Source organism: Neofelis nebulosa (genome assembly GCF_028018385.1).
Source record: "Neofelis nebulosa isolate mNeoNeb1 chromosome Y unlocalized genomic scaffold, mNeoNeb1.pri SUPER_Y_unloc_1, whole genome shotgun sequence".
Taxonomy (NCBI): domain Eukaryota; kingdom Metazoa; phylum Chordata; class Mammalia; order Carnivora; family Felidae; genus Neofelis; species Neofelis nebulosa.
In genome coordinates this window covers 1,705,789-1,729,718 of record NW_026691917.1, presented here as the reverse complement: position 1 = coordinate 1,729,718, position 23,930 = coordinate 1,705,789, and the positions used below count along the sequence as shown (strand labels likewise).

The 23,930-nt window shown below is 35.2% G+C and overlaps 1 protein-coding gene across 1 annotated transcript in view; it reads left to right on the top strand.

Moving 5' to 3' along the window:
- LOC131503583 (cullin-4B-like) overlaps positions 1 to 23,452 on the top strand; it is a 36,626-nt gene extending 13,174 nt beyond the window's left edge. The window contains exons 4-10 of the mRNA XM_058715039.1: positions 1,260 to 1,375; positions 8,642 to 8,715; positions 9,358 to 9,520; positions 9,621 to 9,710; positions 11,396 to 11,478; positions 12,240 to 12,307; positions 22,849 to 23,452. Coding sequence (XP_058571022.1) covers positions 1,260 to 1,375; positions 8,642 to 8,715; positions 9,358 to 9,520; positions 9,621 to 9,710; positions 11,396 to 11,478; positions 12,240 to 12,307; positions 22,849 to 22,979 — 725 coding nt within the window. The 3' untranslated portion in view covers positions 22,980 to 23,452. The remainder of the gene's footprint in view (positions 1 to 1,259; positions 1,376 to 8,641; positions 8,716 to 9,357; positions 9,521 to 9,620; positions 9,711 to 11,395; positions 11,479 to 12,239; positions 12,308 to 22,848) is intronic.
- Positions 23,453 to 23,930: the final 478 nt, after the last annotated feature.

Here is a 23,930-nt window from a genome sequence, read left to right as displayed (position 1 = left end):
TTGGGCGTTAACTTTTAAAGTATACAGTTGTACACTTAGCACTTGACGGTATTATGTAACTACCGCCTCAGTTTAATTGTGAAATATTTTAATAGGTAGAAAATGAAAACCTATGTTCACAAGCATTATGATTTCTCTGCCCCATTCCTTTTCCTGTCATTTCTGTCCTCTCTCTACAAGGCAGTCAGCTCTCCGATTTCTGTCTTTATAGATTTGCCTCTTCTGGATGTTTCATTGTATAATCTTTTTTGTGCCTGGCTGAGTTCAGTTAGCATAGTGTTTTTGAAGTTCATTCAGGTTGTGGTATGTGTGAATGCTTCATTTTTATGGCTTAAATAAAATCCTATCATATGGATGTACATAGTGCCATGAACATTTATATACACTATTTTGTATGAATACCTGTTTTTAATTCTTTTGGATATACACTAGGAAGGGAATTGTGGGGTCATATGGTAATTTTATGGTTAATGGAAGAACTGCTAAATTTTCCACATTCTCCGTACAATTTTATGTTCCTACCAGAGAAGTATAAGGGTTCTAGTTTTTCCACATCCTCTAAAAAACTTGTTACATCCTTCCTATTAAGCATAAAGTCGTATGTCATGATTTTGACTTGTATAAATCTATTACTATGTTGGGCAGCCTTTCATGGGTTACTTGGCCGTTTGTATATGTTCTTGAAAGTATCTATTCAAATCCGCTGCCTAGTTATTAATTGGTTGATATTCTTTTTTGTGGATGAATTGCAACAGTTTTTTTATTCTGGATGCGTCATGGTTACCAGTTATTAGAAAATATTTTATTGTATCCTGATGGTTGTGTTTTGCTTTCTTTATTCCTTACCTTTGATCCACAAAAATTTTACATTTTAACTTAATGAACCCCAATACATTATCTTCTGTCACTTATGTTTTGGTGTCATGTGTGAATTTAGTGCAAGGTCCAAGGTCACGAAGATTTATCCCTTTGTTTCCTACTAAAAGTTTTATAGATTTTGCTTTCATATTTAGATTTATGGCTTTGATCCATTTTGAATTATGTTTTGATTATGACACTGACTTCATTCTTTCATATGTGGGTATCTTGTCGTAGTACCATTTGCTGAAGTGACTATTCTTAACCCACTGAATGGCCTCAACAAGCTTTGTTTAAAGTAAATTCATTATATTGTAAGTGTGTGAGGATATGTTACATATTCTAGTATTTTGACATTGTCTCCCAAACAGTTATTCTCTAAACTTTCATTTATTTATTAGATAAACCCCTGCCACTGGAAAACTACACTGAAGAAACATGGCAAAAGTTAAAAGAAGCTGTACAGGCTATCCAGAATAGTATCTCTGTTAAATACAGCTTGGAAGAACTCTATCAGGTGTGTGTCACTTTTGGATACAGGTATTCACTAATCATAATGGAATCAGGGTTTATAGTAATAATTGAATTATAATTCCTTGGATAATTTTTATCATCATGCATCGTAATCATGGGATCCACCAAGATTACAATCATGCAGTACACTTTCTGTATTTATGTTTGATTGATTTACTTAGTTACAATTATGGTGTGTATAATTATGTACTTTTATGTATATATTCTTATTGTTCAGGGTATTTTATTTTATTTTATTAATTTTTAAATTTTAAATATAATTTATGATTAAGTTGGCTAACCCACAGTGGATGCAGTGTGCTCTTGGTTTTGGGGGTAGGTTCCTGTGATTCATTGCTTACGTACAGCACCCAGTGCTCATCCCAAAAAGTGCCCTCCTCAGTGCCCAATAACCCATTTCCCCCTCTCCCCTAGTGCCCCAATAAACCCTAGGTTTGTTCTCTGTATTTAAGAGAGTGTGTAACTATTTTTTCCCCTACCCTTACCCCATGGTCTTCTGTTTACTTTCTCAAGATCCACACATGAGTGAAAACATATATGTCTCTTTCTCTTACTGACTTGCTTCACTTGGCATAATACCCTCCAGTTTGACTTGCTGCACTTTGCATAGTACCCTCCAGCCCCATCCACATTGCTGCAAATGGAAGGATTTCATTCTTTCTCATTGCCAACAAATATATGTGTGTGTGTGTGTGTGCGTGTGTGCGCGTGCGTGCGTGTGTTGTGCATATTATATATGTTATTAATATATTAATAATACTAATTGTATTATTATATTGTATATTATTATATTATTATATTACTATATAATATAATCTTTTATATACAATTTGTATTATATTATATTATCCATTTATCAGTTGATGGACGTTTAGGCCCTTTCCATAGTTTGGCTATTGTTGAAAGTGGTGCTACAAACATTGGGGTACATGGGCCCCTGTGAATCAGCACTCCTGTATCCTTTGAATAAACTCCTAATCATGCTATTGGTGGGTCATAGTGTAGTTGTATTTTTAATTCTTTGAGAAACCACCACATTGTTTTCCAGAGCAGCTGCACCGGTTTGCATTCCCACCAACAGTGCAAGAGGGTTCTTGTTTCTCCACATCCTCGCCAGCATCTGTAGTTTCCTGAGTTGCTGATTTTAGCCTCTGTGACTCGTATGAGGTGGTATCTCACTGTGGTTTTGATTTGTATCTAGCTGATGATGAGTGATGTTGAGCATCTCTTCATGTGTCTGTTGGCCATCTGGATGTCTTCTTTGGAAAAGTGTCTATTCATTCATTCTACTCAATTCTCCAGATTACTTATTTTTCACATGTTGAGTTTGCTAAGTTCTTTATAGGTTTTGGTTACTAACCCTTTATCCAGTATGTCGTTTGCAAATATCTTTTCCCTTTCTGTTGGTTGCCTTTTAGTTTTGTTGTTTCCTTTGCAGTGCAGAAACTTTTTATCTTGATGAGGTCTCGATAGTTCAATTTTGCTTTTAATTCCCTTGCCAAGAGATACAGGAGTCCTGAGACATAGGGGCACTTGTACCCCAATGTTTATAGCAGCACTTTCAACAATAGCCAAATTATGGAAAGAGCCTAAATGTCCATCAATTGATGACCGGATAAAGAAATTGTGGTTTATATACACAATGCAATACTACGTGGCAATGAGAAAGAATGAAATATGGCCTTTTGTAGCAACGTGGATGCAACTGGAGAGTGTTGCTCCTCTTGGCTTGTTGTTCCTCCCTTGGCTTTGGAGACCTGTGGAGCATCTGAGGTCAACGAGGTTGTTGCCTGTTTTCTCCTCTAGGATTTTGATGGTTTCCTGTCTCACAGTTAGGTTTTTCATCCATTCTGAGTAGTTGTTGTTGTTGTTGTTGTTGTTGTTTTTAATGTATGGTGTAAGAAAGTGGTCCAGTTTCATTCTTCTGCATGTTGCTGGCCAGTTCTTCCACCACCATTTGCTAAAGAGACTGTCTTTTTTCCAATGGATACCCTTTCGTGTTTTGTCATAAGTTAGTTGGCTATACATCTGGGTCCAATTCTGGGTTCTCTGTTCTATTCCAGTGGTCTGTGTGTGTGTGTTTTTGTGCCAGTACCATACTGTCTTGATGTAGTAAATGCTGAAGTCTAGGATTGTGATGCCTCCTGCTTTGGTTTTCTTTTTCAACATTACTCTGGCTGTTTGGGGTCTTTTGTGGTTCCATACACATGTTGGGATTGGCTGTCCTAGCTTTGAGAAGAATGCCAGTGCGATTTTGGATGAGATTACATTAAACGTGTAGATTGATTAGGGTAGTGTTGACATTTTGACAGTATTTATTCTTCCAGTCCATAAGCGTGAAAAGTTTTTCCACTTCTTTGTGTCTTCTTCGCTTTCCTTCACAAGTCTTCTGTAGTTTTCAGCATACACATCTTTTACATCTTTGGTTAGGTTTATTCCTGGGTATTTTATGATTCTTGGTGCAATTGTACATAGGATTGATTTCTTGATTTCTCTTTCTTTTGCTTCACGATTGGTGTATAGAAATGCAACTGATTTCTGTACATTGATTTTGTGTCCTGCGACTTTGCTGGATTAATGTATCAGTTCAAGCAACTTTTTGGTGGAGACTTCCAGGTTTTCCCTGTTAGAGTATTATGCCATCTGTGAAAAGTGAGTTTGACTTCCTCTTTGACAATTTTTATGCCTTTCGTTTCATTTTGTTGTCTGATTGCTGATGCTAGCACTTTCAGCACAATGTTAAACAACAGTGGTGAGAGTGGACATCCCTGTCATGTTCCTGATCTCAGGGGGAAAGCTATGTTTTTCCCCACTGAGGATGGTACTGGCTGTGAGGTTTTCTTATATGGCTTTTATGATGTTCCATTGTCCAAGTTGTTTTAGTTAAATGTAATTTAGCCTGCTCCTGTACGTGTTTTTTCTTAGTTTAAAAAGAACCGAGGCATACTTATGTAGCTCTGACAATTAAGCCTCCGAAAGGCTCTATTACTGAGATGTAGCATACTTTTTCTTTATTAAATGTGCCTTTGGTCATAAAGTTTCGGTTAGACTCTAGAACTCTTATAATGTTGATTCCGAACATTCTTGCCAGATGAATTCTTTGTTTAATGAGGAGTGAGAGCTTTGCACTATTTTTGGTGACTTCACTGCAGTGCTCAGTAGGGTGTATTTTAATATAAACAAATGGTTTGTTTTATTGTTTGTTATAGGAATTGTAAGTCACACTTAATAAAATTGTGTTTCATTGTATTGTACACATTTTTAAAATGTATTTTCTAATTTTAAAATTTTAAAGAAAGATTGTAATCTTTTAAAAATTCTGAAAATTAAGACGTGGTTTAACGTATGGTTTGAACAGCTAATTTCAGAGAATTATTTTTAAATTAAAGAAAGCTGATTACTATGAATGTCTTGGTGCTTAGAATTACTCATAAAGAATGGGTTTGTACGTACTGATTGAGATGGAAGACTTTAAATTCATTTTCTTAGGGTTCAGATACTGCAAATTTTGAAATAGCTTTTCATCATTTAATAGTCATGAATATATTCATGACATTCCTATTCACTTATTAATTCATATAAAATAAGTTCACAATCAGTGGTCCGTATATAATCAACAGTTGTAGACAAAGTAACTTTGTTTTGCATTTTTTCAACTTAAGCACAAAAATTTCATTTTTTCAGAGTGTTGAAAACCTTTGCTCCTACAATTTATCTGCAAACTTGTATAAACAGTTGAAGCAGCTTTGTGAACAGCACCTCAAAGCACAAATTCATCAATTCAGAGAGTATCCTTTTTTTTCCTCTTTGAGTTGTTTCCTGTCTTTTGTCAAATTTTCCATGTCAGTATCTATCGAGTGGAATAATTGACTTGGTATATGGGATTAATGTTATTTTTGTTCTCTTTGTGTTCTGTTTAAGACAGACATCCTTGGACCTAAGGTTATCATTAGGCAGTTTTAAATACTGTCTTTTAGAAGTCATATCTTCCGTTTGCAGAATGTGTGTTAATGTTAGAATATAAAGTTTTTCTTAACATTACCTCATGGATTCTGTGGATAATGGCCCTTTTCTAAAGAAAATGGATATATGCTGGCAAAATCATAGCAGACAAATGGTAGAGTATAGAAATTATATTTTTAGTTCAGAGAATTATCATGGAATATGTTAAATGGTTCTGTAAATGAAAAACTTCAAACTGTAGTTAGCCCATACTTTATTTAAAAGCTTCTGGAAGTACTTTTATGGTAGACCAAAATTTTCAGTTCTTTAACGTTTTAATTTTAATTTATTTATTCGCTGACAATTAGGTGTTTTTTTCCAAACAGATAATTATACTTTAGATGTAATTGAGTTTAACGTTAATAGGAGCTTAAACAAGAGGCACGAAATATATGTCAGATTTAGTCTTACTAAATAGTGTGTGAAATTAGTAATTTATCATCTGAGTTTTGAATATATGGAGGAATGTATAGTAGAGCTATAACAAAGCTATACTAAATAAGATAGATAAACTTGTAAATACTTCAACACAAAATATGTCTATATTTTTTATTTATTTATTTTTTTTTATTTTTGGGACAGAGAGAGACAGAGCATGAACGGGGGAGGGGCAGAGAGAGAGGGAGACACAGAATCGGAAACAGGCTCCAGGCTCCGAGCCATCAGCCCAGAGCCTGACGCGGGGCTCGAACTCACGGACCGTGAGATCGTGACCTGGCTGAAGTCGGACGCTTAACCGACTGCGCCACCCAGGCGCCCCAAAATATGTCTATATTTTGAAAATGAAAATATGTAAATTGTGTTTGCTTTTCTATTTGGCAGAATAAAGCATAAGGTAATATGATATGTTGATACTATTATTAGATTTAAAAGTTTATTTACGGTATAAAAAGAAAACTGCTGTGAGTTTAAATCTTCACTAATGGAAAACATTTCTCTCAGTTTCATATGTAAAGAATAAAAACTAGAATAGACTAAACAGTTCAATAAAATAGTGACACTGAAGAGTTTATATTTTTAAAATATAAAAGGAGGTCCCCACATGAATTATGACATGAAAGTATTTATCTAATTGGTTTTAATGAATTGCCAAGCATATTGGCCGATCTAGTTCTTTGTATTTGGAGTTGTTATTCTCACTCATTAGGACAATAAGATGTGTCCTAAGTCATTGATGGCTCCCACATCCCATCTTTCTAGTTTTCTTTGTTTAAAAAAGTAATTGTGGGTCTTGGTTAAAAATGAGGGCTGTAATCCATACAAATACCCATTTCTTTTAACCTCCCCAAAAGTGTTAACATGGCAAAATTCTCTCAGCAGCATAATAACCCCTTCCCACAACATTTCCAGATGTCCTCTGTAGTGTTAAAAGAGGAACCAGCAAAAGAGGTGCCATAAATGTTTTAAGTTAGAAGCAAAAAAAGTAGACATTTTCTAAAAACAGTGTATTTATGGCTACAGTTGTTGCTGATGTTAATTGTACAAGCATATTTTAAATCCTACACAGTTGATTACATCATTTATAATGATGGTGAACTTGCCACAAAATTAAGTGTGTGTGAAATAATATGCCATGCATGTTGATTATTCCATGCAATATGTAAAAATCATTCTGAAAAATATTTCCTGGAAAATTCTTATTCTTTTAAGATGTAGTTCAAAGGTTATCATTTCTTTCATGCTTTCTAGGCTATTCCACTCTGGTTTTTATTCCACCCTAGTTTTCTTTTGCTTCTCATTTGCTTTCTCCCATCTCTTTGTATTATAGCACTTAAAAGCATGTTTGTAATATAGCACTTAAAAGGTGTGTTTAAAGCATTAATGCTCTATTTCCTTTTGTAGATTATGAATTCTTTACCAAGTTTTTTGCTTTAATAGGGTCATCACATTGTGCAAGTTTAAGATGGAAAATGTGATGATTTGGTAACGTTTGTATACTGCAAAATGATTACTATGGTAGGATTAGCTAATACCTCAATTACCACTTTTCATCATTACCATTAACTTTTTGTGGTGATAACAGTTAAGTATCTTTGCTATTAGCAACTGCCAAGTATCTTCCCAGCACATATGGTGATTAACTTCATCACCATGCTTTACATTAGATCTCCAAAATTTATTCATATTACAAGTGAAAGTTCATGCCCTTTGGTAATTTATTTTAAAATTTAAATGATTAAAACCTTATTTCTTTACAGATTAATTACATTTTCATTACTATATTAGTATAACTTGAATTTAATACCTAAAGTTTTGTCAGTTTAATTTTTTAGTACGGTAAGTATTAGCAGATACTTACACTGGTGATAATTCTTTGGTTTCATCAGTACTTTTTAAAAATATGAAGGGGACTTGAGACAATAATGTGTGAGAACTACTCTTCTTATATATGCTCACATCACAGTTAATTTTTACATAGCCAGTATATTCATAATAAAGAAGTTTGTACATAACCAGTATATTCATTATAAAGAATTCTCTTCCTGCTGTGTGTGTTTTTATTTTTTATTATTTTTTTTTATTTTTTTTAATTTTTTTTAATTTTTAAATTTTTTTTTCAACGTTTTTAATTTATTTTTGGGACAGAGAGAGACAGAGCATGAACGGGGGAGGGGCAGAGAGAGAGGGAGACACAGAATCGGAAACAGGCTCCAGGCTCCGAGCCATCAGCCCAGAGCCTGACGCGGGGCTCGAACTCACGGACCGCGAGATCGTGACCTGGCTGAAGTCGGACGCTTAACCGACTGCGCCACCCAGGCGCCCCCTGCTGTGTGTGTTTTTAAATAAAAGCGGAGAAATGTTATATTTGTACACGGCCTTGGTCTTCTTAAGTATTGCTGTTAATTTTTCATATTTCCTCTTCTTTTGCGGTACAGCTCTGTCTTATATTTTCAGTCTGCTGAAAATATATATGTAGGTGTTTTTCAAAGATTTGTTGAGCAAACTATACTTACCACTAATATTCATATATCGGCAGTTTTTACATAAAATAACCCATTAATAAATTTTCTTTATATATTTCTATTAATCTTTATTATTTAAGAACTAGCAGCGTAGAAAAGAGTGAAAAATTTGAAAGGTTATCTTTACAAGAGAAATAAATACATTATTGCCCATGTTTGATTGATAAGAATGTTATAAATTATGTGCTTTTCTTAAGAGTTAAGTTTTTATTTGATGGGATGATAATTTAACAAAAAAATCTTTGAGACGTAGTGTTTTACCTTTATTTTTTTATTTCTAACAGAGCATGATTAGGAACATTTTTCTGTTCCTAGATAGAACTTATGCGTTTCAAATTTTGATGTTGTCTTCAATTTGGTAAGATACAAATAATTACTTAAAACACTGTTACGTGTGATTTATAATCACCTCCTTTATCTTCTGAGAGAAAACACAATAAGAGAAAAATCATTTTCAAAATGTGTATTTCTTTGTATCATAAAACTTTGACTTTTTAAAAATGATATTTGAGTACATGGTAACACAGTTTTAAGTGTTAATTTATAATTTACCTCAATTTAAAAACCTGTCTTAATTAGGAAACATACTAGTTCTAGAATCTAATCTAGGACACTGAATCCCATTTGAAATACTTCGTTATAAAAAACTAGAAGGTCACTAAGTTGATATTAATGTCGATATTATTCATACCATTGTGCTTATTATGAAGGCTAAAAATCTAAGGCCAGTTTAGAAGCTTTAGCGTCCTAAATTTTGCTTAATTTTTAAGAAATTACTGAATTATACATGTCATCCACTGTGCCTTATTTACACTGAATCTTATTTATTGATTTCAGACCATCAAGAAACAAAATAGAAATATTTATCCAACTGTAGATACAGTGAATTTAACATCAAGTTATATTTTGTTTTGACTAGGAAATGCATTATATACACAGAAGTGTAACTGATGGGGAAAATATAAGCCAAAATTTAGGCAGATTTTTTTGTTTGTTTTAGGGATATGGGCCTTGAATTATTTAAATCATATATAATTTGTGATCAGAATGTTCGTAGCAGGACCATAGATGGAATTCTTGTGTTGATTGCGAAAGAAAGAAATGGCGAAATGGTTGATCGATGTCTGATTCAAAGGCTTGTAACTATGCTTTCTGATTTGCGGGTAAGTAATTTCTTAACTTTCATTAAATTGAAACTGATTTCTAATGTGATATCTTACAGATAACTTTTAACTAAGTTTCTTTTATATATTCCATTATTAGATTTACCAAGAATCTTTTGAGAGTAAATTCTTAGAAGAAACAAGCAGGTTCTATGCAGCAGAGGGAAGGAAGCTAGCGCAAAAAAAAGAGGTATTTGAGATCAAGATGATAATTATAAATTCTTTCAATATCCATAGAAAAGATTATTAAAATGTAAAGAACCATGTTTCTTTATAATTCCTATAAATTTTGACAAACCTTTCTTCTTGACAATTTTTTTTCTTTGTTTCTTTTTTTTTTTTTTTTTTTGGTCAGTTATGCTAAAGATTTGTCTACTTTGTTGATCTTTTCAAAGAAGCAACTCTTGGTATGGTTAATTTTTTTCTATTGTTTTTTTTTTCATTTCTCTCTCATTAAATTCTGTGCTAAATATTGTTTCTTCATTTGCTTTCGGTTTACTTTGATCTTTTTCCAGTGTCTTTAGGTAGAAAGTAGGTTTTTTTTTTTAAAGCTTATTTTGTTTTGAGGTCTTTGTTTTTCTGATGTAATTATTTATAACCATAAATTTTCTTCTAAGGAATGTGTTAGCTGCCATATTAAATTTAGGTATGTTCTAGCCTCGTTTTCACCTATTATAAGGTACTTTGTAGTTTCTCTTTGATTTCTTCATTGACACCTTGATTATTGAGAAATGTGTTGTCTAATTTCCACATATTTGTGACTTTCTCAAATTTTCTTATTTTCCTATGTTTCACTCCATTTTGATGAATGAGCACAGTTTTTATAATTTCATTCATTTAAAATTTATTTGCTTGTTTTGTGACTTGATGAGGTCTGTCTTGCAGAATATTCTGTGTGTACTTTGAGCAGAAGTGTATTCTGTTGTTGAGTGGAGTGTTCTATAAATACTTTTTCGTGTTTAGTGTTGTTAAAGTATTATGTTAACTTGCTGGTTTCTGTCTGAGTACTCTATCCATTATTTTGGATATAATATATGTTCTTTTATATACCATGTACGTTCTGTATGTACTGTACATCATAGATCTGTGTGTAGTCAAGTCATCAGCTTTTGTTGAATTTTCAGTGTTTCTCTTCATTTATAACAGCCCTTTGCTTCATGTATTTTATATTTTTGTTTGGTTATATTAAATTTTCATTTCCCGATTGTGGTTTATATACACAATGGAATACTACTTGGCAATGAGAAAGAATGAAATAGGGCCTTTTGTAGCAACGTGGATGGAACTGGAGAGTGTGAGGCTAAGTGAAATAAGCTACACAGAGAAAGACAGATACCATATGGTTTCCCTCTTATGTGGATCCTGAGAAACTTAACAGAAACCCATGGGGGAGGGGAAGGAATAAAAAAAAAAAAAGAGGATAGAGTGGGAGAGAGCCAAAGCATAAGAGACTGTTAAAAACTGAGAACAAACTGAGGGTTGATGGGGGGTGGGAGGGAGGGGAGGGTGGGTGATGGGTATTGAGGAGGGCACCTTTTGGAATGGGCACTGGGTGTTGTATGGACACCAATTTGACAATAAATATCATATATTAAAAAAATAAATAAAATAAAATAATACAAAAAAATTTCAAAAGCATGGATTCCAGTTACAAGCTGTAACCAGTTTAATAATTCTTGACATTCTGACTTGATAGAAACAAACTGACCATATAGCTGTGCCTTTCAAGGATATGATAGCTGTGTCTTTCAAGGTTATGACACTAAGTTGATTTAAAAGACGAATGTTTTTGTTTGCTTGCTACAAAAACTTTGTAACTTTCGTTCTTTAAGTCCCATGATTCTTAAAATAGGAAGGTAAAAATTTTATTTTCAGATTCCTGGGTGTCTTTACCACATCAAGAAGCTCCTAGAAGGAGAAGTAGACAGAGTTAGAACCTACCTATGCCTTAACACACAGTAAGAATTACATATTTTGTATTTGTATATGTAATTTCTATATACCATATTTATATACACTTTGATTTTGCTTTACTTAGATCAGAAATTATCCGGGACACCTGGGTGGCTTAGTCAGTTAAGCGTCTGACTTCACCTCGCCTCAGGTCATGTCTGTGCTGACAACTCAGAGCATGGAGCCTGCTTTGGATTCTGTGTCTCCCTCTTTCTCTGCCCCTACCCTGATCGTGTGCATGCTTTCTCTCTCTCACTGTATCTCAAAAATAAATGTTAAAAATCTTTTAAATTGTCATATGATAGGATTAAATAATATAGTTCTTCACCTTTTTTGCTTAGTTCCTGCCTTTCTCCTTTCTTCATTTGTATCAAAAAGATGGGAAAGCCTGACAAATAAAACTTTCTTCATAAGTTTATTTTTTAGTTTTTTGGATGAGTGGGAAACTTCAGAAAATTTGTTGTTGGTCTTGTTTAATTAGAGATAAAATAGTAATTTTTATATAAACTAGATGTTTATTATTATCACATAATTTCCTGTAGTTATGTAATGATATTTATAACTCTGAAATCAGAAGTTCATGCAATGAAATTCAGTCTCCTGAAGACCAAACTACAAATCTTATGGCACTCATACATGCATAACAATGTAAAACAGAAATCAGGACAGATGACAATAATATATGCAGCAGGGTTTTGGAAAACCATTTTAACTCTCCATTAGGAGAATCTTGCAGTGATTCTAAATTCGTTTTTTTTTTAAACAGGAAACAACTGATCACTCTGCTAGAAAAGCAGCTTCTAGGTGAACACTTATCAGCAGTTCTTCAGAAAGGTAAATGAGAATATGTATGTTTTGAGAAGGCATTATTAAAGAAAATAATTTTATTTTTTTACATTTTTAAATAATTGTAATTATTAATGCGTTCTGTGTGTAAGTCTTCCTTTAAAATGATTGATAAAACCAGATACAATTTTTTTCTCATTCTCTCATTTGCCAAAGCAGTTTGTGTCATGTAGTATATTCAGGGTTTTTTTTATAAGAATACTAAATGAGAGTTACACATATACCTTGAGATAGTAATGTGCTCAAGCTTTATTTTTGGCTGATGTTTTAAAAATAGTCTGTATTGTTACCTTTTTTTCTGGTGTTTTAAAATTTTAGATTGTAGGTTAGGGCTCTTGAGCACATGTTTTGCTTCTGGTATTTTCCCTTTTCTTCATGTAAGGGCAACATTTGTTCAACAAATTGTGATGAGCTTTTGCTTCTTGATGCAAAATAAATGGATTCAATACAGGACATACTTTTTTAGAAAACCTTATTAAATGAGTGCATGTAAACTAAAACCTGACGTTGAAAAGAAGTACATTATTGAAAGGAGAGTCTGTGTCTAGTGACCTCCCACAAGGAAAAGATTTAGGCATGATCATAAACGGAATCCTGGTGTTGCTGAAGTATACTTAACAAGGCTTCAGGGAATCGTGAATGTTAGTTGAAACTGGAGAGAGTAAGTGTAGTTGATCACATTGGCCTTTTGAAAAATTGGATTATATTCTAGATATGATTAAAAACTTCCTGAGCACAAAGAGCATGTAGGAGAATATTGTAGTAACTGGAGCCTTGATTTTATGGTTGAAGAAGGGAGAATGTCATATTAATTCAGGTAATTTTATTCTTGGGAAAGGACTTTTTCGTATGTTAATCCAGAGTATTCTATAATTTTAAGTTTTATTCCTGTCCACAGTATACATTTGGTTATTATTTTTCCTTATCACGTGAAGTGCCTTGTAAATAAATTAAATACATAAAGGGGCGCCTGGGTGGCGCAGTCGGTTAAGCGTCCGACTTCAGCCAGGTCACGATCTCGCGGTCCGTGAGTTCGAGCCCCGCGTCAGGCTCTGGGCTGATGGCTCGGAGCCTGGAGCCTGTTTCCGATTCTGTGTCTCTCTCTCTCTCTGCCCCTCCCCTGTTCATGCTCTGTCTCTCTCTGTCCCAAAAATAAATAAAAAACGTTGAAAAAAAATTTAAAAAAAAATTAAATACATAAAATTTAACTATATTTTAATTTATCTTATTTCATCTCTTTCCATCTCATTTCATTCCATGTCATTTAATCTCATTTCATTTCACTTGAAGAGAGAGTGACCCTGATGAGAGGGCCAAAGGGAGAGAGAGAGAATCCTAAGAAGGCTCTACACTTATTGTTGAACCTGACACCGGCTCAGTCTCATGACCCTGGGATCATGACCTGAGCCACTGAAACCCAGAGTTGGATGCCCAGCTGACTGACCCAACCAGGCACCCCTAACTATTTATTTCACAACAGAAATATAGAGTGGGGAGAGCACCAGTACTGTGAATTTTTCTATTAGAAGGAAATTCATATCATCAGAAAGGTATTTCAGATCTTTGAAATTAAAATGAAATAGAGTCAGAAGAACTCATAATTTAAAATTTTTCTATCATATTATTTTTTTTTTGGAATATGAATGCAGCTGGGTGAGGTGTCCAGGATCACCCTCAAGTTCAGCAATTTGCTAAAAAGTACTCCCAAGTTTTCAGAAAAGATAATGATGAAAAATGTAAGTTGAAATCATCAAAGAGAAGAGGATCATAGAACAAACTCCAGGCATGAACTTTCAGTGGTCTTCTCCCACTAGGGTTGTACGGACAGAGCTTAGCTCTCCCAGAAATTGTGATTGACAGCATGCATTTAGTGCTGCCAAGTAGGGAAACTCACATCACATGGATGACTTTCAGCATGACTGATCTTAGTGTCCAGTCCCTTCAGAGATCAGGCTGGTATTTCCTGGCCCAAACCCCCCCACCATGAGTCACATTTTACCATGAACTGTGTAGCATGGCCCATTGCCCCCCAGTAAATAAAATGTTATCCTGCGTGGTATTCAGAGAGTTTACTGATTACCTTCCAGAAGCTGTATAAAGGCCAGACTTTTCTTTAAGCAAGAGATATCCTTTACTGCACAGTAATAGAATGGAATTAGATAAAATTAAAATAATTGTGTTTCTAATCTTAGTCTTAGAATAGAGTGATACTGGAAGCCCCCCATATGACTTACGGACATTTTCACTCTTCTAGGAAACATCTTTGGGATGGGTTTCTACAGGTATAACAGGTGTTTGTCCTTGAAAACCAGTGGGTTTTGTTTGTTTGTTTGTTTGTTTGTTTGACTTACTAAATAGATTATTGTTTCTGTGGTAACAGAAAAATGTGCATATCTACAAGGCTTTCCACATAGTTTGTGAAGCACCAGAATTAAGGAGAGGATTCTCCGTAAGAATGAGGAAATGTTTTAGTTTTTTCACTGCTGAATGGACAGATGGACATATATTGGATTGGAGAAAATTTGTGAACTCTTGCTTATTAGTGGAAAGAAAAATTTTTATTAGGGTTCCAAATAGTAGTAAACTTCATGGATGCCTATTTATGGGTTAACCATCGTGTACATTATCTGTATCCTTTCATACCTACATCTCTTTTGGGCTTGCAGTCCTCGCAATAATTAAGCTGATGGTCAGGGAACAAAGACTGATTCTAACATGGATGTTAGGCAGACATTTCAGAAGACAAATCACCCATTAGAACATTAGGTATCCCCGAGAAGTTATGAACTAGGGGTGATTTCTGGATCATCTTAATACAAATATTCTTACAAATCTTGGCTTATTTATAGGATTTCCTTATTTAAAATTAAATTTCTCCTTAGAAATGTTAAGGGTCCATTGTATCTCAGGGTTTCAGTTGAAGCATTTGTAATTATGTGCAGTCTTATGTAGATCCTCACATTTATATTAAATAAATGCATTTTAGTAACTTTTTCTAGCTAAAATGAAGTCCCATATCTTCCCCTACCTTCAGTATTCACTAAATACTGACTGAAGATATTTAGAGTACAATTTACTGCAAAGTGAAGGTTCAGAGAAATGGTTGGATCCAGAGAAAACAAAACAAAACAAAACCCATCCCGTGAGTTCATCTACACAGAGGTCATAATAATGGCAAAAATTAAAAGATAAAAGTCTTTCAAGATTCTAGGATATATGCTGCTGAAATGAGCACAGTCTTTCAACATTCTGAAGAAAATTGTTTTCCAAACCAGAAAGTCTACAAGATGCAGCCGTGTTTTATTAATCTAAAATTATGTCTGAGAGGTAGAGGAAGTATACATTTATAAGCCAACAGTGAAATACCGTTACTTCTGATTGTAAATTTCCTCTTGTGATAAATATACATAACTTAAACTTCACCGTTTTAACTATTTTTAAGCATACATTTCAGTGGCAGTGATTTCATTCACAATATTTGGAGCCATCAGTACCATCCACCTGCGGAACCTTTTAGGAATAGGAATCCTGTATGAGCTAAACAGTGCACTCTAAATATTTTGATGCTTGCATTTTAACTTAACTATTTTCAATATAAATGTAGTTACAGTGCAGAAGATATGGCAAGCGTCTCTGAAAATGCCTTATTGAGTTATTTGGTGTATTAACTACCTGAACTGCAGGAACAGCCAGCTGCCACTCCAGTGGGCTGCTTGCTGCGTCTTGGAAGCATCTTTATCCCTGCACACTGTGGGAAGTGCTTGCATATGCCTTTTGCAACCTCCTTGGTACTGCGTTATCCTTAGCGGGCAGGCTGCCTAGAGATGGGGCAGCTGGATGTGGCTGGAGTGTTTCTTGGCCTGGGAAAGAGTACACACTGCTTTGCGCCACAGACTTAATCCCACCAAGATCCCAGAAGCTGTGATGTTGGGCAGCTCCATGCCCAGGCCTAGAACCAGAGGGGCTGCTGATAACTGTAGCACATGACAATCCAAGAGGACCAGAAGAACATCAACCAAGAGAAGGTGGTGCCTGCTCAATAAACTTGGGAAGGCGTGGCTGTACTGAAGGCCAGGAACCATGCTTTGCGGTGTCACAGCAAAGGCCCAAGACACAACAGATTGCGCCTCTTAAGGATCTTCCTATGCATGATGAACATGCTGCTGTACCTCCCTGGGAAGCAAACAGTAAGCATCCTCCATTTACCAGGCGGATAAAACACAAGAATAGACTGAAAAAGGCCAGATGAATCTAAAAAAAAAAAAAAAAATCATGAAAATGTGCTGGCTTTCAATTTAGCTTTTACTTTACCTAGACCAAGAGAACCACTGGTATCTCTTGATTATCCAATGGATAGTAGTTTTGAGTCACCACGCATTACGGACATATCAATTGTACTAGAAGATGGAAACCCAATGAATGTTAAAGAAGTCCTGGATTATCATGAGGATATTGACACATACCTTAGGGGAATGGAGATTAAATGTAAACCTAAAGGGGCACCTGGGTGGCTCTGTCAGTGAAGCGTTAAGTGTCCAATTTGGGCTCAGGTCATAATCTTGCAGTTCATTAGTTCGAGACCCGATTAGGTCTCTGTCCTGACAGAGCAGAGCCTGGAGCCTGCTTCGGAGTCTGTGTCTCCCTCTCTCTCTGCCCCTCCTGCACCTGTGCTCTGTCTCTCTGTATCTCAAAAATGAATTCAGTGTTAACATTTTTTTTAAATGTAGGCCTCAAGTGGGTTACATGGAGAAATCTGTAAGAGCTCACAAACAGTTTGACAGCTGTGCTTGTGGACTGGTTTAAATAGGAGAATAGTACAAAGCACAGAATGAGACCCTGCATTTGGCTGTGAACTATATTGATAGATTTCTTTCGTCAGTGTCTTTGTGCAGGAAATCTTCACCTTCTGGGCACACTTCTATGCTGTTAGCCTCAAAGTTAGAAGAAATCTACCTACTTGCACCAACAGTAAATCAGTTCTCCACCATAACGTGTCCACCAGCAGTCTGCAGACTGCAAAGTTGAAAGTTTAGCAATGTTTCTGTGGGAATTAAGTTTGATAGATGCCATACCTAAAGTATTTGCCATTACTGGAGCAGCCTTTCATTTCACACTCCACACAGCCACAGGACAAAACTGCCCTGGATAATGAGTTCAAAAGACTGGAACTAATATCCCGGAGTTGGTGATACGTCTGTGGGTCCATGTCTGGGTTCTCTCTTCTGTTCTGTTGATCTGAGTGTCTGTTCTTGTGCCAGTGCCATACTGTCTTGATGATTAGAGCTTTGTAGTATAGCCTGAAGTCTGGGATTGTGAGACCTCCTGCTTTGGTTTTCTTTTTCAAGATTGCTTTGGCCATTCAGGGTATTTTCTGGTTCCATACAAATTTTAGGATTGTTTGTTCTAGCTCCGTGAAGAATGCTGGTGTTATTTTGATAGAGATTGCATTGAATATGTAGATTGCTTTAGGTAGTATTGACATTTTAACAATATTTGTTCTTCCTATGGAGCATGGAATCTTTTTCCATTTTTTTGTGTCTTCTGCAATTTGTCTCATAAGCTTTCTATTTTTTTCAGTGTATAGATTTCCTACGTCTTTGGTTAGATGTATTTCTAGGTATTTTATGGGTTTTTGGTGCAACTGAAGAGGGGATCAATTCCTTGATTTCTATTTCTGTCGCTTCACTGTTGGTGTATAGGAATGCAGTTGATTTCTGTGCGTTGATTTTATATCCTGCAACTTTGTTGAATTCATGAATTAATTCTTGTAGTTTTTGGTGGAATCTTTTGGGTGTTCCATGTAGAGTATCATGTCATCTGTGAAGAGTGAATGTTTGACCTCCTCCTGGCTGATTTGGAAGCCTTTTATTTCTTTGTGTTGTCTGATGGCAGAGGCTAAGACTTCCAATACTATGTCGAGTAACAGTGGCGAGAGAGGACATCCCTGTCTTGTTCCTGACCTTAGGGTCAGGAATTTTTCCCCATTCTCTCAATTTTTCCCCATTGAGGATGATATTAGCATTGGGTCATTCATATATGGCTTTTATGATTTCGAGGTATGCTCCTTCTATCCCTACTTTCTTGAGGGTTTTTATCAAGAAAGGATGCTGTATTTTGTCAAATGCTTTCTCTGCATTTATTGAGAGGATCGTATTATTCTTGTCCTTCCTTTTATTGATATGGTGAATCATGTTGTGTTGCGGATATTGAACCAGCCCTGTAATCCCCAGTATAAACCCCACTTGGTCGTGGTAAATAACTTTCTTAATGTATTGTTGAATCCAGTTGCCTACTATCTTGTTGAGGATTTTGCATCCATGTTCACCATTTTTTAAATGTATTGATTTAGTGTATTTAATGTATTTTTTCATGTATTGTTGGTTAATACCTTGTTGAGGATTTTGACATCCATGTTCATCAGGGAAATTGGTCTATAGTTCTCCTTTTTAGTGGGGTCTCTGGTTTTGGAATCAAGGTAATGCTGACTTCATAGAAAGAGTTTGGAAGTTTTCCTTCCATTTCTATGTTTTGGAACAGCTTCAAGAGAATAGGTGTTCAACTCTTCCTTAAATGTTTGGTAGAATTCCCCTGGAAAGCCATCTGGCCCTGGACTCTAGTGTTTTGGCAGATTTTTGATTACTAATTCGATTTCCTTACTGGTAATGGGTGTGTTCAAATTTTCTATTTCTTCCTGTTTCAGTTTTGGTAGTGTATATGTTTCTAGGAATTTGTCCACTTCTTCCAGATTGCCCATTTTATTGGCATATAATTGCTCGTAATGTTTGCTTATTATGGTTTTTATTTCTGCTGTGTTGGTTGTGATCTCTCCTCTTTCATTCTTGATTTTATTTACTTGGGTCCTTTCCTTTTTCTTTTTGATCAAACTGGCTAGTGGTTTATCAATTGTGTTAATTCTTTCAAAGAAGAAGCTTCTGGTTTCATTGTTCTGTTCTACTGTTTGGTTGGTTGGTTGGTTGGTTGGTTGGTTGGTTGGTTGGTTGTTTTCGATAACATTAATTTCTGCTCTAATCTTTATTATTTCCTGTCTTCTGCTGGTTTTAGGTTTTATTTGCTGTTCTTTTTCCAGCTCCATAAGGTGTAAGGTTAGGTTGTGTCTCTGCGATCTTTCTTCCTTCTTTAGGAAGGCCTGGATTGCTGTGTACTTTCCTCTTATGACCTCCTTTGTTGCATCTCAGAGGTTTTGGGATGTGGTATTATCATTTTCATTGACTTCGATACGCTTTTTAACTTCCTTCTTAACTGCTGGGTTAGCCCATTCATTCTTTAGTAGGATGTTCTTTAGTCTCCAAGTATTTGTTACCTTTCCAATGTTTTTTTTTTCTCGTGGTTGATTTTGAGTTTCATAGTGTTGTGGTCTGAAAATATGCACGGTGTGATCTCTATACTTTTGTACTTACTTAGGGCTGATTTGTGTCCCAGTATATGGTCAATTCTGGAGAACGTTCCATGTGCACCTGTGAAGAATGTATATTCTATTGCTGTAGGATGAAATGTTCTGAATATATCTGTGAGGTCCATCTGGTCCAGTGTGTCATTCAAAGCCATTGTGTCCTTCTTGATATTTTGATTAGGCGATCTGTCCATTGCTGTGATTGGGGTGTTGAAGTCTCCTACTATAACGGTATTACTATCAATGAGTTTCTTTATGTTTGTGATTAATTGAATTAAATATTTGGGTGCTGCCTCATTTGGCCCATCAATGTTTACAATTGTTAGGTCGTCCTGGTGGGTAGACCCCTCGGTTATGACATAATGCCTTTTCTGCATCTCTTGATACATTATTTATTTTAAAGTCTAGATTGCCTGATAGAAGTGTGGCTACTCTGGCTTTCTTTTCTTGACCATTAGCACGATAGATGGTTCCCCATCCCCTTGCTTTCAATCTAAAGGTGTCTTTAGGTCTCAAGTGTGTCTCTTGTAAACAGCATATAGATGGTAATTGTTTTCTTACCCATTCTGTTACCGTATGTCTTTTGATTGGAGCATTGAGTACATTGACATTTAGAGTGAGTACTGACAGATACTAATTTATTGCCATTATAATGCTTGTAGAATTGGAGTTTCTGGTGATCTTCTCTGGTCCTTTCTTTCTTGATTTTGGTATGTATGTATGTACGTACGTACGTATGTATGTATGCATGTGTGTGTGTGTGCATATATATGTGTGTGTGTATGTATATATGTATGTGTGTGTGTATACATACATTTTTTTTTCATCTTTTCTCCCCTCGGAGAGTCCCCCTTAAAATTTTTTGCAGGGCTGGTTTAGTGGACACAAACTCCTTTAATTTTTGTTTGTCTGGGAATGTTTATCTTTCCTTTTATTTTGAATGACCATCTTGCTGGATAAAGAATTCTGGGCTGTCTATTTTTCTGATTCAGCACATTAAAATATCCTGCCACTCCTTTCTGGCCTGCCAAGTTTCTGTGGATAGGTCTGCTGCAAACCTGTTCTGTCTTCCCTTATAGTTTAGGGACTTTTTTCCCTTGCTGCTTTGATGAGTCTCTCCTTGCATGACTGTTTTGTGAATTTGACTATGATATGCCTTGTTGAGGGTCAGTTTTTATTGAATCTAATGGGGGTCCTCTGTGCTTCCTGGATTTTGATGTCTGGGTCTTTCCCCAGGTTAGCAAAGTTTTCTGCTGTGATTTGCTCACTTAACCCTTCTACCCCTATTTCTCTCTCTTCCTCCTCTGGGACCCCTATGATTCTGATGTCGTTACTTTTTAATGAGTCACTGATTTCTCGAATTCTTAAATCGTGCTTTTTTGCCTTAATCTCCCTCTTTTTCTCTGCTTTCTTATTCTCTGTAAATTTGTCGTCTATATCGCTGATTCTCTTTTCTGCCTCATCCATGCTTGCTGCCCCTGCATCCATCCGTGATCACAGCTCAGTTATAGCATTTTTAAGTTAACTCTGGGTATTTTTTTACTTCTTTTATCTCTGCACAAAGGGACTGTAGTCTATTTTGGACTCCAGCCCGTATTCATATTATCGTGATTCTAAATTCTGGTTCAGACGTCTTGCTTGTATCTGTGTTGGTTAAATCCCTGGCTGTCGTTTCTTCGTGCTCTTTCTTTTGGGGTGAATTCCTGATGAATTCTGTGGTTCAGGTTGTGCAGAGTCTTGTGTTAATCCTCCAATCAGTTTTGTAGGTGTGTAGGATGGTTCAGTGTTCACCTCAACAATAATATTTTATAATGTAAATTGAAAATAGAGATTTGTAAATAACGAGGCCCCAGATGTAGAAAACTAAGATATTTTTCTATTCAAGTCCTATCTTTGGATTTAAGAAATATTTCACTACCCAAAGTCCTACTTCTCTTTAAAACATTGATATATAATTTACATGTCATAAAATCAGTCTGTTTTAACACACATATTTGATTGGTTTTTGGTATATTAATGACAATGTGCAGTCATTGCCCCTGTGCAGTTTAGAACAACTTTTTAATGATTGACAGTTTTCAGTTTACCGTGACAGTTTTAATGCTTAGAAATGCCAGTAAAAAATCTACATCCGAATATGTCATCTGTTATAGCCTTTTTTCATCTTCTGTTTTTATAACGAATTTAAATTTGAACAGAAAACGATTTATACTTCACATAAACCATAATAATAAATGGCAAACTGGTAGTATGGATTGATTAAAAAGGTAGGAATTTATCAACACAGTTACTGGGAAGTGAGAGGTGAACTAAAATAGCATAGTGTTTAGATCTCCGAAGTTGAGGAATGCTGAAAAGTTATTAATTTATAAATTGGCAGATACTAGTAAATTATGATATTTTATTAACCTTAGTTTTTTTATTTTATATGTTCAGTATGGTATATATATTTCTAGAATAGAGTTGGCAGAAAGTTTCTTTGGACGGTGAGGGTTCTTCAGGTAATGTTGAATAGAGAAAAGCAACATGTCGATAGTGATGTATTCTGATGCTGAACACGTGGCTTTTTAGAAGCAAATATACTGCTATATGTCCTTTGCATTCTGGGGTTTTTATGCTTGTTTATTTATTTATAGAATGATTATATTTGTCCATATATTTGGGTATATTGTATACCTTCCTGTTCTTATGTAAAAATCAGTATCTGGCACTTAATCAGATATTTAATGCGTCTAATTAAAGTTCTATTTAAAATCTGTAATTTTCTAATTCATGCACAGTAATATCTATATTACAAACTTATTTACTATAAATTTATGTGATGTATGTTTTGCGGCAGTAATACGAAATACACAGTGGTTTACAAGACAGCATTTATGACAGTGGAAAAACAAACAGTCCAGAGGAATAAATTACACTCTTTTTTCTGCCATCCATCTAATTATTTCTTAATAAACACTTACTGATACGACACTTACTTGCAAAGTTGAGGACTGTAGCATTTTTAATCCAGAGTAAATGTCTTGAATGTAACAATCTCAAATTAATGTATCATTTAACGTATATCTGAGGTGGGTATTTGTATTGCTAATTTTGCCTTCATGTTTCTAATATTCAGGCTTAAGCTTTCTTCTTGATGAAAATAGAATTGAGGATTTGTCTTTAGTCTACCAAGTATTCAGTAGGATAGAATGTGGCTTTCAAGTTCTTCTCCAGCATTGGATTGAGTATATCAAGGTATTTATTTAAAGAAGATGCTGCATTAAGTAATTTAGATTATTTATGGCTAATTTTTCCCCCTTTAATAATGTATTGTTTTTAATTTAGAACTTTCTATCTTTAAGAAATGTTTAACTTGAAATTGATGAAGAATCTATGCTCTAAGCCTTCTTGAAACTCTTACTTCTCTGTATATGTAAAGTCTTGCTCCCCCAAATAATACTTGCTTTTTGAAGGGGAAGAGTGGGGACATTATGTACTGGTGTAACATTTTCTTTTAGTGCCTCACATTTCTTTTACCACCTTAAATTTCTACTCTTCTGTTTAATAACAAGAATTTGTTATTGAAAAAGTCTGTAAGCATAAATTGTCTCAGAGAAACAGCGGGGAGAGAGTCCTCACCAGCCGAGTGTCCTCGTAAGTTCAATGTTTTTCAGTGAGTAATTAACTAATGTTTTGTGAGTGGTAGACTAACATGAAATTTATTATTTTAACCATTTAGAGATAGGAAATTGGGTGAAATTTAGTTAATTCATAGATACAAACAATAGACGTAGAGACGGACAGAAAGTAGCTTAATAGATGCCAGAGGCTAAGAGGGGAAATGAAAGGAGCAGCTGCGTAAGTGTTGCTGGTTTCCACAAGCATCCTCCCCATTTAGCTCTGGAATATGTTCATGACTTTTTACAGAATCCTAGTACACATTGAGCAGTCACTTTACTTACCTTCTCCCTGGAGGCTTTGGCAATTACTAATCAACTTTCTGTGGATACTGACTTTTCTGTTTTGGTTATTGCCTAGCAATTAAATCGTATGATATGTGGGTTTTTGTTTCTGCATTCCTTTACACAGGATGATCTGTCATCAATGTTATAGGAGTCTTTTATCGTTTTTGGTGTCAAAATAATATTCCACTGTATATCTGTACTATATTTTGTTCATCAGTTTGTAACTGGATGCACACTTGGATTGTTTCCACCT